The sequence below is a fragment of the Coregonus lavaretus genome, assembly GCF_964263955.1.
Source record: "Coregonus lavaretus genome assembly, chromosome: 23".
NCBI classification, from domain to species: Eukaryota; Metazoa; Chordata; class Actinopteri; order Salmoniformes; family Salmonidae; genus Coregonus; species Coregonus lavaretus.
In genome coordinates, this window is record NC_140010.1 from 5,956,747 (window position 1) to 5,977,715 (window position 20,969).

The following is a 20,969-nucleotide window of genomic DNA, read 5'->3' on the forward strand; positions in this document are numbered from 1 at the left end:
TGATTATACTGTCCTAAGTGTGCTCTATCATTTAGGTTAGTGGGTGGTGGTGAGAGAGCATTGGGATACGCATGGTGGTTTGGGGTCTCCTGTTCCCTTTCCTTCACCACAGAGATGTCAACATACAGGGTGTGTCCCAAATGGTTCCCTATATAGTGCACTACTTTTGACCAGAGAACCATAGACTAGAGGGCCCTCTCAGAGACAAGCGCCCTATATAAAGGGTTTCTTTAAAAGCATTATTTCAGCTTGATCTGGCAGCATTTATGGACTTTTATATGGAACCAGTCAACCAATGACACATTCATGAAATCCTCCCAACTTGGCTGCGTTTAGATAGGATAAGACAGCACTTTATTAATCCCCAAAGAGGACATTTTGTTTGCACCAGCTAATACTTACAACATCAATAATTGCAGAATAAATACACAACAAAGGACTGACAGACACTAAAACTCAAAACTTCATCATATCAACAAGGCATTTTTCAGTTACTGCAGTATTTGTGATTCCTTCCCCCCTCTCCTGTAGAACATTACCAGTAACATCCCAAATCCACAAAACAATATTACAGAATATTCTGTCCAGAATACCTTATTACCCCCCCCCCTATTCTCACCAGCCAGCTGTCCAAACAAAACGTTACATAGCCTCTGCTCTGCCCGGGCTGCTTATGTAATATGGCATGGCAAACGCTTAGCAGCACATCCTCTCTCACTCTCTCTCTCTCACACACACACACACACTCTCTTAGCTTAGCATTCTTCCCGCGGCATGCCATGCGATCAAGCCTCTCAAGTCAAATTAAACTATGAATGTCAAGCTCCCAGTCAGTCACTGTTCATTGATGTGCATCAGATCTTATAAGAGCACTGTTATATTTCAAGGAATCCTAAAAAAAAAAGTGATCATGACGTTTAATAAGTAAACAATAGGATCAGGAAGTCTGTACAGGATGGGTTTAATCCCTACAAACTAAGCAGGCAGGTCAACGAATTGTGTGTGTATTGTGTGTGTAAAGCACTGTGTGTGTGTGTGTGTGTGTGCAATGCATTTGAGCATAGCATACTGTGTGTGCAATGCATGCATTTAGAGTACTACTAAGCTTAAAGTTACATGTACACAGTGTACAAAACATTAAGGACACCTGCTCTTTCCATGACAGACTGGTGAAAGGTGAAAGCTATGATCCCTTATTGATGTCACTTGTTAAATCCACTTCAAATCAATGTAGATGAAGGGGAGGATACTTTTTAAGCCTTGAGACAAATGAGACATGGATTGTGTATGTGTGCCATTCAGAGGGTGAATGGGCAAGACAAAATATTTAAGTGCCTTTGAACGGGGTATGGTAGTAGGTGCCAGGTGCACCGGTTTGTGTCAAGAACGGCAACGACGCTGGGTTTTTCACGCTCAACAGATTCCCGTGTGTATCAAGAATAGTCCACCAGTCAAAGGACATCCAGCCAACTTGACACAATTGTGGGAAGCATTGGAATCAACATGGGCCAGCATCCCTGTGGAACGCTTGACACCTTGCAGAGTCAATGCCTCGACAAATTGAGGCTGTTCTGAGGGGGGACGACTCAATATCAGGAAGGTGTCCCTAATGTTTTGTACACTGTGTACATTTAACTTTAAGCTTAGTAGTACGCTACATGCATGCATTGCACACACAGTATGCTATGCTCAATACATGCTAACAGAGCTTGTGTGTAATAATGTTGTATTGTATGTCACAAATGAAGCAGCCCAATTACGATAATGGTCTAGTGCTCACAGAGTGCAGAGATAGTCCACTTTCATTTGAAAGTGCCAGTTGGCATGTTGTGCATCGGTTTGATGTGTTGTCGACTTTCCTCTGTGTTGTTCCTGTTTGCTATTGTGCATGCTATTGATATCCGTGTGTGTGTGTGTGTGTGATGAAGCCAGCATTCTTACCGTAACCGTCTCGTCGGTTGGGTACATGGCGTCCCTTTTGGGAGTGATAGTGTTCTATCCCAAGAATTCTATCCTGTAGTGCTGTTGCAGGGGCAGAGGAGAGACAAAACACGACTGCAGCGCTCTCTCTCTCTCTCTCTCTCTCCCTCTCTGACTGACTGACTATCACTGAGGCACGTTAGATAGATACTGCTGCAATAGGGAAGGACCCACACTGCCAGCTACACAAACACATAGACCAATACACTTCTATAAAACAGAGACCATGCCAGCTGAGCTCAAAGTGACACTCCTCTCTATAAAAAAAAAGAGAGCATGCCAGCTGAGCTCAAAGTGACACTCCTCTCTCTGGCTGGCACAACAAGCTCTCCGTCTCTCCTCTCTCTGGCTGGCACAACAAGCTCTCCGTCTCTCCTCTCTCTGGCTGGCACTGTGCTCCAACCAATCCACATGCAATACCCCTTAACACAGTCCGTCCCATCAGATACAACCCACCGCTCTCTCCACAGAGGAAAGTCCCCCCACCCCCCGGCGCTCTCTCCCCCACCCCCCTTCAGATGTACTTTTCAGTTTACATTTTCCATGTACTGAATGAAAATCTAAAAGTTCAATGTGTTTCCATTGCATTTTCAACTATACCGACAGTTTTGTCACAAAATGTGCCTACGCTCCAGCCAACAGCTCGTAGATACAGCGTGGGTAGGTTAGTCTACATGATGAGATTATTATGGATAAGACCGAGAATATTTTTATTTGTCAAACGGCAGTCAAGCATAGATCATCATGTCACCAGAATAAGAACCTCAATATTTATTGGAAAGCAGCATCAAGCTCATCACCACTCTGTGAAGTTCATCATTACATTTACGTCATTTAGCAGACGCTCTTATCCAGAGCGACTTACATTATTATTATTTTTTTCATACCCCCTGTGGGAATCGAACCCACAACCCTGGCGTTGCAAACGCCATGCTCTATCAACTGAGCTACATCCCTGCCGGCCATTCCCTCCCCTACCCTGGACGACGCTGGGCCAATTGCGCGCCGCCCCATGGGTCTCCCGGTCACGGCCGGCTACGACAGAGCCTGGATTCGAACCAGGATCTCTAGTGGCACAGCTAGCACTGCAATGCAGTGCCTTAGACCACTGCGCCACTCATAACTTATTTCATCTGTAGCCTAATAAACGGTTTCCCGAGTCGTAGTGGGAGGACCACACACCCCATATCATTGGTGATATGATGGTTATTATATCAATATTTGCGCATAAAGGCATTTCCAACGCCATTTCTCACATCATTAATTTTACCGACACAAAAAGAGCCCACCATGTCGAACGAACAAATTATCTGTCGGCATTTATAAAATTGTACCGAAATGTCCTGTTTCCATCACATCTGTCGTGATTTTACTCGCATAAAAACCGCGGTTGGAAACGTGGTTAGTGTAAGTACATTTTTCCTCAATAAAAGTAGCTATTAGCAAAGTCAGAGCTAGTAAGGAAAAAGTCAAGTGCAAGTGTTAGTTTGGTGGGGGGGTGAGGAGAGGTAATGTCTGCACCTGTTGTATTCGGCGCATGTGACCAATAAAATTTGATTTGATTTGATTTTTTCAGAATACGGGCAGGGACTCTGCTGTCCTAGCCTCAGGGGCAAGTTGGTTCCAGGACAGAGAAGAGCTTGGACTGAGTGTGAGCTGCCCTCCCGTAGGGGTGGGAGGGACAAGAGACCAGGGGTGGTGGAAAGGAGTGCTCAGGTTGGGGTGTAAGGTCTGAGCAGAGCCTGAAGGAAGGGAGGGGCAGTTCCTCTTGCTGCTCCGTAGACAAGCACCATGGTCTTGTAGTGGAGACGAGCTTCCACTGGAAGTCAGTGGAGTGTACGGAGGAGCGGGGTGACATGGGAAGGTTGAACACCAGGCGGGCTGCAGCGTTCTGCCCTGTGCCAACACCGCGACGACCAGATGCTCTCAGACTATGAGTGTTCTCTGGGGTGATCCATGTCTCCGTCAAGGCCAAAAGGTCAAGGGACTGAAGGGCAGCATAGGCTGAAATTAACTCTGTGTTCTTCACCACAGATCGGCAGTTCCAAACGCTGCCAGAGACCAGGAATTCCATGTGGGTTGTGCACACAGGGTACACTAAATTAGAAGGGTTGCAACCAATTGAAATCTTGCATTGGTTCAACGGATTTAATAGCTATGTAGAATATTTGCTCTCCACCTGAAGACAGGTGAATTCACATGTGGTAAGCTGCTTCTTCATCACAAAAATTGACACTTGGCAGAAACAACACCGTTGGAAGAGAGCTGGAACAGGAAGAAGGAAAGAGATAGGAAGAGAGATGAAAGAAGAGAGAGAGAACAGAAGGTATGTAGGGTACAGGACCATGAACTAAATGACTATCGCCCCGTAGCACTCACCTCTGTCGTCATTGAGGTGCTTTGAGAGTCAAGGATCATATCACCTCTACCTTACCTCTCACCCTAGACCCACTTCAATTTACTTACCGCCCCAAAAGATCCACAGACGATGCAATCGCCATCACACTGCACACTGCCCTATCCCATCTGGACAAGAGGAATACCTATGTAAGAATGCTGTTCATTGACTATAGCTCAGCATTCAACACCATAGTACCCTCCAAGCTCATCATTAAGCTCGAGGCCCTGGGTCTGAACCCCGCCCTGTGCAACTGGGTCCTGGACTTCATTACGGGCCGCCCCCAGGTGGTGAAGGTAGGAAACAACAAGGGTGCGTGCTCAGCCCCTCCTGTACTCCCTTTTCACCCATGACTGCGTGGCCAAGCACGCCTCCAACTCAATCATCAAGTTTGCAAACGACACAACATTGATTACCAACAATGACGAGACAGCCTACAGGGAGGAGGTGAGGGCTCTGGGAGTGTGGTGCCAGGGAAATAACTTCTCACTCAACGTCAACAAAACAAAAGAGATGATTGTGGACTTCAGGAAACAGCAGAGGGTGCACCCCCCTATCCACATCGACGGGACCACAGTGGAGAAGGTGGAAAGCTTCAAGTTCCTTGGCATACACATCACTGACAAACTGAAATGGTCCACCCACGCAGACAGTGTAGTGAAGAAGGCGCAACAGAGCCTCTTCAACCTCACGAGGTGGAATAAATTTGTCTTGGCACCCAAAACCCTCACAAACTTTTACAGATGCACAATTGAGAGCATGCTGTCGGGCTGTATCACCGCCTGGTACGGCAACTGCACCACCCGCAACCACAGGGCTCTCCAGAGGGTGGTGTGGTCTGCCGAACGCATTACCGGGTGCAAACTACCCGCCCTCCAGGACACCTACAGCACCCGATGTCACAGGAAGGCCAAAAAGATCATCAAGGACATCAACCACCCGAGCCACTGCCTGTTCACCCCTTTATCATCCAGAAGGCGAGGTCAGTACAGGTGCATCAAAGCTGGGACCGAGAGAATGAAAAACAGCTTCTATCTCAAGGCCATCAGACTGTTAAATGGCCATCACTAGCAAAATAGCCATCACTATGTTAAATAGCCATCACTAGCACATTAGAGGCTGCTGCTGCCTATTGAAATCACTGGCCACTTTAAGAAATGGAACACTAGTCACGTTAATAATGTTTACATATCTTGCATTACTCATCTCATATGTATATACTGTATTCTATAATATTCTACTGTATCTTAGTCCATGCCGCTCTGTCATTGCTTGTCCATATATGTATATATTCTTAAATTCCATTCCTTACTTAGATTTGTGTGTATATGTTGTGAAATTGTTAGATATTACTTGTTAGATATTACTGCACTGTCGGAGCTAGAAACACAAGCATTTCGCTACACCCGCAATAACATCTGCTAAACACGTGCATGTGACAAATATCATTTGATTTGATTTGTGCAGGACACCCTGAGCTCAGCCTCTTCCACTAAGTCTGCATCCCAAATGGCAACCTATTCCCGTTTTTTTGCGCACTACTTTTGTGTAAAAAGTATTGCACTATATAGGGAATAGGCGGGTGCCATTTGGGACATAGTCCCTGAGACCAACCTTTGGTCTCTTACATGAGAGAGAGAACACAACACAGGAGTGGGCCGAGTGCCAGAGTCACTCCCAAGAAGAAAACAGAACACAACCCCTCAGCCTTTACAAATCAGTCAGCTGCAGAGAGCAGAACGTTCCTAGACTGACATTCGACATTACTCACTACAAGCACTATACTTACCAAGCGTCTCAGAGTAAGAGTACTGATCTAGGATCAGTTTTCCTTTTTTTAGATCATCCTGAATAAGATTACATGGGCTAAGGGGACCCTGATCGCCCGTTCACAGAGGAAAAAGCCACCAGGCAACCGAGACTGCAGAGTCTTTCCAGCATTAGGCTACATCCCAGGCCAAAACAGAACTGTCCCCTTTAGAAACCCCATACGGCCCCTTGCCCTCCCCTGCCACCATGTGACATAATAAGCCTATTAAAAAGAGAATTAACAACATGACTGCAGCTGGCTAATCTCTCTCACACATCTCTGGCTCCCTCTGTGTGTGTGTGTGTGTGTGTGTGTGTGTGTGTGTGGGTGTGTGTGTGCTCATCCCTAGCTGCTACACAGAGAGAGTTCATTGAAAAGTTTATTACAGCTGCCTGCCAGGGGAGATAGAGGAGAGTGATGGGAGATAAACCAGAGAGAGGGAGAGGCTGGTTGGTCGTTCTGATTAGACAACACATATTGTCCTTAGTGCTTCTTTGAGAGGAAAAGAGTGCGGGAGAGAGGGAGATATAGAGGGAGAGGAGGAAGATAGAGAGGGAGAGGAGGAAGAGAAGAAGAGTGAGGGAGAGGAGAGAGGGAGAGGAGAGAGTGAGGGAGAAGAGAGAGGGAGGGAGAAGAGAGAAGGAGAGTGAGGGAGGGAGAGAGGGAGTGAGGGAGGGAGAGAGGGTGAGGGAGAGGAGGGAGAGAGTGAGGGAGAGGGAGAGAGGGAGTGGGTGAGGGAGAGGAGAGAGGGAGAGAGGGAGAGAGAGGGAGAGGAGATAGGGAGAGAGTGAGGGAGGGAGAGAGTGAGGGAGGGAGAGAGTTAGGGAGAGGGAGAGAGAGGAGAGAGGGAGAGAGTGAGGGAGAGAGGGAGAGAGTGAAGGAGAGGAGAGTGAGGAAGAGGAGAGGGAGGAAGATAAGAAGAGTGAGGAAGAGAGGAAGAGTGAGGGAAAGAGGAAGTATTTCTGCTGACTCACTGCCTTGGAAGGGCTGAGCAGGTTGAAAGAGGATAGAGAACAGAGGGATGGAGGGAGGGTGTTAACTTGAACAATGTGCTTAACAAGCATCTAGGGGACTGCCTGTGCTTCCACGATAATATCCATTACCGTAAGCACATTTCTCTAAGAACATTACTTAAAACAATGCACTCTATACATTACCCTAGGTAAGCCAATACCTTTATCTAGAATCAAATCAAATTGTATTTGTCACATGTGCTGGGTAGCCATTTGATTAGATGTTCAGGAGTCTTATGGCTTGGGGGTAGAAGCTGTTTAGAAGCCTCTTGGACCTAGACTTGGCCTCCGGTACCGCTTCCGTGCGGTAGCAGAGAATGATCTGCAAGTCATGTTAAAATCAGTATGTTATTCAAAATCATCTCATCCTGATAAAAAGCTCTGTTTGCTACAGGAAACAGCAATATGGATTGAGCAACAGTTCTGCAGCATGCTTACTAAGGTTGCAAAATTTCCCAAAATGCCTAGGTCTTAGGACAAAATACAGTGAGGGAAAAAAGTATTTGATCCCCTGCTGATTTTGTACATTTGCCCACTGACAAAGAAATGATCAGTCTATAATTTTAATGGTAGGTTTATTTGAACAGTGAGAGACAACAACAAAACAACAACAAAAATCCAGAAAAACACATGTCAAAAATGTTATTAATTGATTTGCATTTTAATTGAGGGAAATAAGTATTTGACCCCCTTTCAATCAGAAAGATTTCTGGCTCCCAGGTGTCTTTTATACAGGTAACGAGCTGAGATTAGGAGCACACTCTTAAAGGGAGTGCTCCTAATCTCAGCGTGTTACCCGTATAAAAAGACACCTGTCCACAGAAGCAATCAATCAATCAGATTCCAAACTCTCCACCATGGCCAAGACCAAATAGCTCTCCAAGGATTCAGGGACAAGATTGTAGACCTACACAAGGCTGCAATGGGCTACAAGACCATCACCAAGCAGCTTGGTGAGAAGGTGACAACAGTTGGTGCGATTATTTGCAAATGGAAGAAACACAAAATAACGGTTAATCTCCCTCGGCCTGGGGCTCCATGAAAGATCTCACCTCGTGGAGTTGCAATGATCATGAGAACGGTGAGGAATCAGCCCAGAACTACACGGAGGATCTTGTCAATGATCTCAAGGCAGCTGGGACCATAGTCACCAAGAAAACAATTGGTAACACACTACACCGTGAAGGACTGAAATCCTGCAGCGCCCGGAAGGTCCCCCTGCTCAAGAAAGCACATATACAGGCCTGTCTGAAGTTTGCCAATGAACATCTGAATGATTCAGAGGAGAACTGGGTGAAAGTGTTGTGGTAAGATGAGACCAAAATGGAGCTCTTTGGCATCAACTCAACTCGCCGTGTTTGGAGGGGGGGGGGGGGGTTCTGCTAAGGGGACATGACAACGCATCAAAGGGACGATGGACGGGGCCATGTAACGTCAAATCTTGGGTAAGAACCTCCTTCCCTCAGCCAGGGCATTGAAAATGGGTCGTGGATGGGTGTTCCAGCATGACAATGACTCAAAACACACGGCCAAGGCAACAAAGGAGTGGCTCAAGAAGAAGCACATTAAGGTCCTGGAGTGGCCTAGCCAGTCTCCAGACTTTAATCCCATAGAAAATCTGTGGAGGGAGCTGAAGGTTCGAGTTGCCAAACGTCAGCCTCGAAACCTTAATTCCTCAAGTAGCGACATGGATTCAGGATTCTGACAAACCTGTGTTGAACTCATCCCTAGAAGATCTGCAAAGAGGAGTCGGACAAAATCCCTCCTGAGATGTGTGTAAAACCTGGTGGCCAACTACAAGAAACGTCTGACCTCTGTGATTGCCAACAAGGGTTTTGCCACCAAGTACTAAGTCGTGTTTTGCAGTGGGGTCAAATACTTATTTCCCTCAATAAAATGCAACTCAATTTATAACATTTTTGACATGCGTTTTTCTGGATGTTTTTGTTGTTATTCTGTCTCTCACTGTTCAAATAAACCTACCATTAAAATTATAGACTGATCATTTCTTTGTCAGATACTTTTTTCCCTCACTGTACATGAATCCTCCAACCAGGATTTTTGGAAAACCTGGGAATTATGGGAAATGTACCTCAATTTCACAACCATATTCAACTCATTTAAATCCTCATAGATTATTATACTGCATTCTCAAAGTCCTTCCCAAGTGTTATAGAAAAACAATAGCCAACAAAAAATAATAATAATTGCAATCGATAATGGGCACTGATGCAGCAAATTAAGAGAGGCAACGAGACCTTGAGAATATCTTTAGATGAGGTGGCTGGGGGGGGGGGAAATGTCATTCTGCATAGATAAAATGAACAAAACAATATATTATGACGACCTTTTGACAGCAATATGGCAATATGGATTGAGAACCAGCAGTGTCTTCTAGGGATGAGTTCAACACAGGTTTGTCAGAATCCTGAATCCATGTCGCTACTTGAGGAATACAACAGTGAGGAATTCTAAGAAAAGTTGGAGCCGGGCTAAGCTCCTAAAATAGTGTTTAGAGCCCCCCAGCTATCCACTGAAATGGGATACACAAGAGAGAAAGAAAGAGGGCGAGGGACACACACAGTACGTCTCAAATGACACCCTATTCCTTTTATAGTGCACTACTTTTGACCAGATCTCTATGGGCCCTGGTCAAAAGTAGTGCACTACACAGTGGACAGGGTGCCATTTTGGAAAGTGGTAGAAAACTGGGTCACAGTTTCTCCTCAAATACAGCTGATAAGAGAAGTATACCAATGTTGGGAGGTCAGACAGACAGACACAGACAGACCAGGCCAGGGGAAAACAAACAGTACTGACAGACACAGACAGACCAGGCCAGGGGAAAACAAACAGTACTGACAGACACAGACAGACCAGGCCAGGGGAAAACAAACAGTACTGACAGACACAGACAGACCAGGCCAGGGGAAAACAAACAGTACTGACAGACACAGACAGACCAGGCCAGGGGAAAACAAACAGTACTGACAGACACAGACAGACCAGGCCAGGGGAAAACAAACAGTACTGACAGACACAGACAGACCAGGCCAGGGGAAAACAAACAGTACAGACAGACACAGACAGACCAGGCCAGGGGAAAACAAACAGTACTGACAGACACAGACAGACCAGGCCAGGGGAAAACAAACAGTACTGACAGACACAGACAGACCAGGCCAGGGGAAAACAAACAGTACTGACAGACACAGACAGACCAGGCCAGGGGAAAACAAACAGTACTGACAGACACAGACAGACCAGGCCAGGGGAAAACAAACAGTACTGACAGACACAGACAGACCAGGCCAGGGGAAAACAAACAGTACTGACAGACACAGACAGACCAGGCCAGGGGAAAACAAACAGTACTGACAGACACAGACAGACCAGGCCAGGGGAAAACAAACAGTACTGACAGACACAGACAGACCAGGCCAGGGGAAAACAAACAGTACTGACAGACACAGACAGACCAGGCCAGGGGAAAACAAACAGTACTGACAGACACAGACAGACCAGGCCAGGGGAAAACAAACAGTACTGACAGACACAGACAGACCAGGCCAGGGGAAAACAAACAGTACTGACAGACACAGACAGACCAGGCCAGGGGAAAACAAACAGTACTGACAGACACAGACAGACCAGGCCAGGGGAAAACAAACAGTACTGACAGACACAGACAGACCAGGCCAGGGGAAAACAAACAGTACTGACAGACACAGACAGACCAGGCCAGGGGAAAACAAACAGTACTGACAGACACAGACAGACCAGGCCAGGGGAAAACAAACAGTACTGACAGACACAGACAGACCAGGCCAGGGGAAAACAAACAGTACTGACAGACACAGACAGACCAGGCCAGGGGAAAACAAACAGTACTGACAGACACAGACAGACCAGGCCAGGGGAAAACAAACAGTACTGACAGACACAGACAGACCAGGCCAGGGGAAAACAAACAGTACTGACAGACACAGACAGACCAGACCAGGGGAAAACAAACAGTACTGACAGACACAGACAGACCAGGCCAGGGGAAAACAAACAGTACTGACAGACACAGACAGACCAGGCCAGGGGAAAACAAACAGTACTGACAGACACAGACAGACCAGGCCAGGGGAAAACAAACAGTACTGACAGACACAGACAGACCAGGCCAGGGGAAAACAAACAGTACTGACAGACACAGACAGACCAGGCCAGGGGAAAACAAACAGTACTGACAGACACAGACAGACCAGGCCAGGGGAAAACAAACAGTACTGACAGACACAGACAGACCAGGCCAGGGGAAAACAAACAGTACTGACAGACACAGACAGACCAGGCCAGGGGAAAACAAACAGTACTGACAGACACAGACAGACCAGGCCAGGGGAAAACAAACAGTACTGACAGACACAGACAGACCAGGCCAGGGGAAAACAAACAGTACTGACAGACACAGACAGACCAGGCCAGGGGAAAACAAACAGTACTGACAGACACAGACAGACCAGGCCAGGGGAAAACAAACAGTACTGACAGACACAGACAGACCAGGCCAGGGGAAAACAAACAGTACTGACAGACACAGACAGACCAGGCCAGGGGAAAACAAACAGTACTGACAGACACAGACAGACCAGGCCAGGGGAAAACAAACAGTACTGACAGACACAGACAGACCAGGCCAGGGGAAAACAAACAGTACTGACAGACACAGACAGACCAGGCCAGGGGAAAACAAACAGTACTGACAGACACAGACAGACCAGGCCAGGGGAAAACAAACAGTACTGACAGACACAGACAGACCAGGCCAGGGGAAAACAAACAGTACTGACAGACACAGACAGACCAGGCCAGGGGAAAACAAACAGTACTGACAGACACAGACAGACCAGGCCAGGGGAAAACAAACAGTACTGACAGACACAGACAGACCAGGCCAGGGGAAAACAAACAGTACTGACAGACACAGACAGACCAGGCCAGGGGAAAACAAACAGTACTGACAGACACAGACAGACCAGGCCAGGGGAAAACAAACAGTACTGACAGACACAGACAGACCAGGCCAGGGGAAAACAAACAGTACTGACAGACACAGACAGACCAGGCCAGGGGAAAACAAACAGTACTGACAGACACAGACAGACCAGGCCAGGGGAAAACAAACAGTACTGCAGTGAAACTAGGGCAGTCAGTCAGTGTCACATGGCACTCAGCTACAGCCTCTGAAGCTCTGACACACACACACACACACACACACACACACACACACACACAACTCCCCTGGTGGTACAACGACACGTCCCAGAGACGGTCAGAGTGCAGCGGCAACACAGAGCTGATCTACTGCATTAACAACAAGTGGTTCAAGAGTTTAACTCACAAAACAGACTGCCTGGTTGGTTGTATATAATGCATGATTTGCCTTGGTGTTGAACATAAGAATCAAATCAAATCAAATGTTATTGGTCGAATACACATATTTAGCAGATGTTATTATGGGTGTAGCGAAATGCTTGTGTTCCTAGCTCCAACATAAGAATCAATCAATCAAATCGATTTAAAAAAAGCTTTTTCGACATCAGCAGTTGTCACTAAGTGCTTTACAGTTCCCCCGACCTGGACGAGTCCAGACTCTTAAGAGTGCAGAGAGAGCGAGAAACAAAGCGAGTGATTTACTAAGGATAGATTAGAGCTGGGCTCTGGGCTTGCTGCCTACATAACCAGAACTGGCTGGACGACGTTGACCTTTATCTTGGGCAGTATTTCAATGGCCACTTAAAAGGCTTTTGGAGCTCCACTCTGGAGCTGACAAACATGTTTTCTTTCAAACAACATTTCTTCCTGTTAAAATGTCACCTACTGACTCAGCATTAAGTCTTTATTAAAAAAGGTGCAATATGCAGAATTCGCTCCGCCATTTCCTGGTTGCTAAAATTCTAAAACGTTCGCCTAATTTCAGTTTATGTGACAAATCAAGCAGTCATTGTGTAAAGAATCATTGTACCATCTAAACCGCTGTGAAATATATTTTCCATAACCAAAAATAATTGTATTTTCAGCTGTTTGAAGCTGGCATAAAAAAGGGCACGTAGAACTGATCTATAAATAACATTCCTATGTGAATTTGGTATTCGCCCAAAAAGTTATATACAGTGGGGAGAACAAGTATTTGATACACTGACGATTTTGCAGGTTTTCCTACTTACAAAGCATGTAGAGGTCTGTAATATCATAGGTACACTTCAACTGTGAGAGACGGAATCTAAAACAAAAATCCAGAAAATAAAAATAAGTAATTAATTTGCATCTTATTGCATGACATAAGTATTTGATCACCTACCAACCAGTAAGAATTCCGGCTCTCACAGACCTGTTAGTTGTTCTCCACTCATTACCTGTATTAACTGCACCTGTTTTGAACTCGTTATCTGTATAAAAGACACCTGTCCACACACTCAATGAAACAGACTCCAACCTAATGGCACAAGACTCATTGGAGTTTAAAGCAGGCTAGTAAACAAACAGCTGAAACGTTTGTTTTACTAATCTCTGAAAAAAATATATTAAGAACTTTGAAAATAGTTATTTTGTTAATAAAGAAAAGTGTAATTTTGTATATATATATTTTTTCTATTTTATTATATCTTATATTTTTTGTTATGGATTTTTTGTCTTTTTATGTTTAGCTTTTTCTGAATTTGCTGTTATTTCTGTGTTTTTTAAAAATATTTTGTATATTTTTTGTATAATTTTTTTTAGACCCCAACTGAATAGCAGCCTATACACCCAGATAATGTACAGTTGTGGTCAAAAGTTTTGAGAATGACACAAGTATTGGTCTTCACAAAGTTTGCTGCTTCAGTGTTTAGATATTTTTCTCAGATGTTACTATGGTATACTGAAGTATAATTACAAGCATCCCATAAGTGTCAAAGGCTTTTATTGACAATTACATTAAGTTTATGCAAAGAGTCAATATTTGCAGTGTTGACCCTTCTTTTTCCAAGACCTCTGCAATCCGCTCTGGCATGCTGTCAATTAACTTCTGGGCCACATCCTGACTGATGACAGCCCATTCTTGTATAATCAATTCTTGGAGTTTGTCAGAATTTGTGGGTTTTTGTTTGTCCACCCGCCACTTGAGGATCGACCACAAGTTCTCAATGGGATTAAGGTCTGGGGAGTTTCCTGGCCATGGACCCAAAATGTCAATGTTTTGTTGCCCGAGCCACTTAGTTATCACTTTTGCCTTATGGCAAGGTGCTCCATCTTGCTGGAAAAGGCATTGTTCGTCACCAAACTGTTCATGGATGGTTGGGAGAAGTTGCTCTCGGAGGATGTGTTGGTACCATTCTTTATTCATGGCTGTGTTCTTAGGCAAAATTGTGAGTGAGCCCACTCCCTTGGCTGAGAAGCAACCCCACACATGAATGGTCTCAGGATGCTTTACTGTTGGCATGACACAGGACTGATGGTAGCGCTCACCTTGTCTTCTCCGGACAAGCATTTTTCCGGATGCCCCAAACAATTGGAAAGGGGATTCATCAGATAAAATAACTTTACCCCAGTCCAATCCCTGTACCTTTTGCAGAATATCAGTCTGTCTCTGATGTTTTTCCTGGAGAGAAGTGGCTTCCTCGCTGCCCTTCTTGACACCAGGCCATCCTTCAAAAGTCTTCGCCTCACTGTGCGTGCAAATACACTCACACCTGCCTGCTGCCATTCCTGAGCAAGCTCTGCACTGGTGGTACCCCGATCCCGCAGCTGAATCAACTTTAGGAGACAGTCCTGGCGCTTGCTGGACTTTCTTGGGCACCCTGAAGCCTTCTTCAAAACAATTGAACCTCTCTCCTTGAAGTTCTTGATGATCCGATAAATGATTGATTTAGGTGCAATCTTACTAGCAGCAATATCCTTGCCTGTGAAGCCCTTTTTGTGCAAAGCAATGATGACGGCACATGTTTCCTTGCAGGTAACCATGGTTAACAGAGGAAGAACAATGATTTCAAGCGCCACCCTCCTTTTAAAGCGTCCAGTCTGTTATTCTAACTCAATCAGCATGACAGAGTGATCTCCAGCCTTGTCCTCGTCAACACACTCACCTGTGTTAACGAGAGAATCACTGACATGATGTCAGCTGGTCCTTTTGTGGCAGGGCTGAAATGCAGTGGAAATGTTTTTTGGGGATTAAGTTCATTTTCATGGCAAAGAGGGACTTTGCAATTAATTGCAATTCATCTGATCACTCTTCATAACATTCTGGAGTATATGCAAATTGCAATCATAAAAACTGAGGCAGCAGACTTTGTGAAAATTAATATTTGTGTCATTCTCAAAACTTTTCACCACGACTGTATACCAGATAGTGGTTTCGTTTGGGACATCCATCTATGAACTGAGCAGGCCTGTATCCCCCACCCACCCAGCCCCTGTTGCCCATTCACTCACTGGCCCATTTGTTCCGCTGGAGACACTCCAATAAACTCCAATAGAGCCAGCCGGGTGGCATGGCAACAAAGGCCCCAGCAGCCAGGCCCTAGGTTAAGTCCCAAATGGCACCCTAGTCCCTTTATAGTACACTACTTTTGAACAGTGCCCATAGTAGTGCACTTTATAGGACACAGAGTGCCATTTGGGACATATAACATCTAATAGAGCCGGGTAGCATGGGAACAAAGGCCATACCAGCCACTAGGGTACGCGTAATAGAGCCGGGTAGCATGGGAACAAAGGCCATACCAGCCACTAGGGTACGCGTAATAGAGCCGGGTAGCATGGGAACAAAGGCCATACCAGCCACTAGGGTACGCGTAATAGAGCCGGGTAGCATGGGAACAAAGGCCATACCAGCCACTAGGGTACGCGTAATAGAGCCGGGTAGCATGGGAACAAAGGCCATACCAGCCACTAGGGTACGCGTAATAGAGCCGGGTAGCATGGGAACAAAGGCCATACCAGCCACTAGGGAAAGCGTACCCATTAAGCCCACTTACATCTTTGGATTCAAATAATAAAGAAATAGAAAAAAAATATGCTGTTTAATGTTTCAACCAATTAATCTGGTTGTTATATCCATAACAGTTTTTATTCTAAGCCAATCAGATGTTTTATTATTAAGTCATTGACTGTTATGTAAGTTCCTACTAGTGGCCAATTTCAAAGCTGCAAAAACACTTGTGTTGAGGCGACCCTCGGATAAACACATGTCAAAAAAATATTGTACCTTCTAAAATAAGTGATCATACTTTATGTAAAATTAAGAAAATAATGTGCTGATGAATGCACATGATAGCATATTTCATGGGCATTCATTACTATTTCTTGCCAATTGAAAATATGGGTTTTTCACGCTAGCAGTCGTGGCTGCATGTCACAGCCACACAGTAACAACATAACTTGGTGAACTACAACAACATAATAGATTTCTGGCATTAACAGATTCCATTTTTAAATACATGTTGTCTTATTTTACTGTTAAATGAGCCTTGCATTGTTATACATAGATGTTGTTTCTGTACATTTGACATTTATCTCAGGTGGGCTTAAAAGGTGCATTATGCAAAGAAAATCACTCCGCCATTTTCTGATTGCTAAAATTCTAATAGTTCGCCTAATTCCGTTTATGTGACAAAAACAAGCAATGTATAGCGTAGAGAATCATTGTACCAGCTAAACCGCTGTTAAATACCTCTTCAATAACCCAACATTTATTTTCAGCTGTTTGAAGCTGGTGTACAAAACCGAAAGTAAAAAACACAAAAACTAAAAACTTAAGAACGGGAAGCATAGAAATATCGCACTTAGAACAGATCTACCGCTTTTAAGACTTGCTTTCAATGAAAATGACAGATCCATAACTCATATTTCTAGGTGAATTTGGTCGGGTCGCCCAAAAAGTTAAATATCGCAGCTTTAAAAAAGGGTAGAGTAGCACAAAAAGCACTCCCGCTATACAGAATGTAAATGGCAACAAATAAATATTACTCCATATGATCAATACTTCCTTTGCATAATATTGTAGTCTACAGTGTATATTTATAGTTTCTAAATATTTTATGAGTATCTAAATATTTTATGAGTAGAGTTTGCTATTCTGTCTTTTTCATCATAAATCACAGTTGTTCCAAATAAGCCCAGTATGCTACTATTAAGCCCAGTATGCTACTATTAAGCCCAGTATGCTACTATTAAGCCCAGTATGCTACTATTAAGCCCAGTATGCTACTATTAAGCCCAGTATGCTACTATTAAGCCCAGTATGCTACTATTAAGCCCAGTATGCTATTATTAAGCCCAGTATGCTACTATTAAGCCCAGTATGCTACTATTAAGCCCAGTATGCTCTTATTAAGCCCAGTATGCTCTTATTAAGCCCAGTATGCTACTATTAAGGCCAGTATGCTACTATTAAGCCCAGTATGCTACTATTAAGCCCAGTATGCTACTATTAAGCCCAGTATGCTCCAGTATGCTCTTATTAAGCCCAGTATGCTCTTATTAAGCCCAGTATGCTCTTATTAAGCCCAGTATGCTACTATTAAGCCCAGTATGCTACTATTAAGCCCAGTATGCTACTATTAAGCCCAGTATGCTACTATTAAGCCCAGTATGCTCTTATTAAGCCCAGTATGCTACTATTAAGCCCAGTATGCTACTATTAAGCCCAGTATGCTACTATTAAGCCCAGTATGCTACTATTAAGCCCAGTATGCTACTATTAAGCCCAGTATGCTACTATTAAGCCCAGTATGCTACTATTAAGCCCAGTATGCTACTATTAAGCCCAGTATGCTACTATTAAGCCCAGTATGCTACTATTAAGCCCAGTATGCTCTTATTAAGCCCAGTATGCTCTTATTAAGCCCAGTATGCTACTATTAAGCCCGGTTTGCAATGAAACACATGGGGATAGTGTGTTGATATCCTTAATATTCAATGAACATGAGCATAAATATGTTTTTTGTTCAGAACTAAGTTGATTAAAAACACACACAAACTACAGTTATGCATATTATGCATCTAGTCACGGTTTTTTTGGTCCACCACCTGCTTCAGGAAGACAAGTTGAACTAATTAACAACAATAGCAGTACAGCAAAATGTGAATCAGCTTTCAGATAATTCATTGAAAGTTGTGTGTGTTATGGTCTTTGTGCATGGCTTCTTATCCACAGAGGGCCAATGTGGGTGCAGGTTTTTGTTCTAACCAAGCAATAATACACCCGATTCATTGTCTTGATTGAAGTCTATGATTAGTTGAATAAGGTGTGTAATGACACCTCCTCTGTTATGAGTGCTGTTTTCATGATGAATAGCAATGTTCTGTTTATTTTAATAACTTTAGGGGAGATTCATATAATCTATTTTTATATAAGAAATTTCAATTTCTAAGTTTTGAACATTTTGAAATGAATTCAAAATTATGATTGAAAAGGTAGCCTTATTTGGAACACCCCATGGGATTAAAGGGTACTTTCTGTACCAATTAAACCCAGTCCAGACTTCACATATGTTTTTTTATGTAAGTGAAGTCATAAAACTTCGAGAGATTCATCTTTCATTTTATCATCTCCACTTCTCTTGGGCAGTATAATGTCCAAACGTGGGCAGTATAATGTCCAAACGTGGGCAGTATAATGTCCAAACGTGGGCAGTATAATGTCCAAACGTGGGCAGTATAATGTCCAAACGTGGGCAGTATAATGTCCAAACGTGGGCAGTATAATGTCCAAACGTGGGCAGTATAATGTCCAAACGTGTGCAGTATAATGTCCAAACGTGGGCAGTATAATGTCCAAACGTGGGCAGTATAATGTCCAAACGTGGGCAGTATAATGTCCAAACGTGGGCAGTATAATGTCCAAACGTGGGCAGTATAATGTCCAAACGTGGGCAGTATAATGTCCAAACATGGGCAGTATAATGTCCAAACGTGGGCAGTATAATGTCCAAACATGGGCAGTATAATGTCCAAACGTGGGCAGTATAATGTCCAAACTTGGGCAGTATAATGTCCAAACGTGGGCAGTATAATGTCCAAACTTAGATTTTGGTAGGCTTAATAGGTACACTTACCCTACACCCAGGCTCTAAATCAGCCAGCCACTACAGAGAACAACAGGGTGTATTCATTAGTGCACAACATAGCAAAATCCAAAGGTTCAGGTAGTACCTCATATTGTGTTGCCTAAAAGAAAGAACAACTGCAGTAGGCTCCAATTACTTTCAAATCACCACCGCTGCACATGAACAACAGGGTGAAAGAGTGAAAGACCAATGGAATAAAACCAGCTTTTTTTTAATTCAACAAGATTTGGATTAGAGCGAGATCTTCTCTTTCATTACCTGCAGGTGTTCAGTAGAACTGCTGCTCAGCTCATCTCCAGACTCTGAGTCGTTGCGTCTCTCCGACCCCTCTGAGTCACAGTGCCCCGGCGGCATGTCCACGTCCAGGGGTGCCCTGCGGAGCTCTGGGGAGGAGGCGCGGGCACGGGGCAGCGTGTTACATCCCCGTCCAGGAGCGTGGGGGTGAGGGTGGGTGTTTTGGAGGACATCTGTCAAGGCCCTGTCGTGGTCGGTGGGGCTGCCAGGGTCTCTACCAGGGTTCTGGTTGGCATCCCTGTCCCTGCGCTGGCTCGGAGGGGTGAGGGCTGCCCCCGACGACGAGGAGGGGGAGGGTGACGAGGGAGAGGGCCGGCTGAAACTGGTCACATTCAGGTTCTCGTTAGATCTGTCTCTGTCCATCTCCAGGACGCTGGGCTTGACCCGCACCGGGTTCCCCCCACTCCCCCCACGGTAATGCCCCAGGTGCAGGGGCTTGGGAGGCGGCATGAGGGCCTTACGGACCTCCCTGACGTACTGCGCTGGGACATAAAACGCCTTGGTCCCCTCCTCTTTCTTGACCTGCCACCAGTCCTGGTTGGTCTTTTTCACCAGCATGTAACACTCTCCCTGGCGGATGGAGACCTGGCGCTCTTTGGATTTGTAATCGTAGTCATACTCCACCTCGATGTACACCTGGCCCGGGGCAATGGGCAGCTCACACCCCCGCCCATCCCGCTCTGCCGCCATCACGGTGAAAACACTGGCTGGTGCTGGAGCTCACCGCCGCAGGGACACAGCCTGGCTCTGCATGGCCCACTGTACAACTTGAGAGGAGAGAGAAATGGGGGAGAGAGAACAGGCCTAGTTTATCATAACATTCGTTTATATACACACACACACACACACACACACACACACACTAGGGTTGCAAAACTCAGCTAAAAGATTCCCGGAATCAGGAGATAATTAGCAAGAAATCCGGAATCCTTCAACTCCAAGATTTCTGGGCTTGCATAGTTTAGACACACTCACACTATAGAATGGAGGGATGGGATGGGGGAGCATAGACTGAAGACTGACTGAAGACTCTGGTAATCCCATTCCCCAAGTCTATGTACACTGTCAACAGTAAGAGTTGTGCTCCTAGCCTAGGAAGTTGCCTGAGACAGGTAGATAAGATTACAGGAACACACACACACACACACACACACACACACACACACACACACACACACAGACAGACACACACACAGACACAGACACTCAGGAGCAAAGACTGAAGAGAAGACTGACTGGGTAATCCCATCCAAATCAAATGTTATTTGTCACATTATTTGCCGAATACAACAGCTGTAGACCTTACAGTGAAATGCTTACTTACAAGCCCTTAAAACAACAATGCAGTTAAGAAAAAATGTGTTAAGAAAGTATTT

General features: G+C 44.9%; 1 protein-coding gene across 5 annotated transcripts in view; it reads right to left on the reverse strand.

Annotated features, from left to right (window-relative positions):
• LOC311099043 (rho GTPase-activating protein 12-like) overlaps window positions 1-20,969 on the reverse strand; it is a 97,453-nt gene that overhangs the window by 59,637 nt on the left and 16,847 nt on the right. For all 5 annotated transcript variants that reach the window (XR_014609674.1, XM_084139644.1, XM_084139647.1 and 2 more), the window contains exon 2: window positions 19,558-20,360. Coding sequence is in view for 4 of the 5 variants with exons in the window: in XM_084139644.1 (XP_083995770.1) it covers window positions 19,558-20,283 (726 nt within the window). In the remaining variant the exon portion in view is untranslated. The remainder of the gene's footprint in view (window positions 1-19,557; window positions 20,361-20,969) is intronic.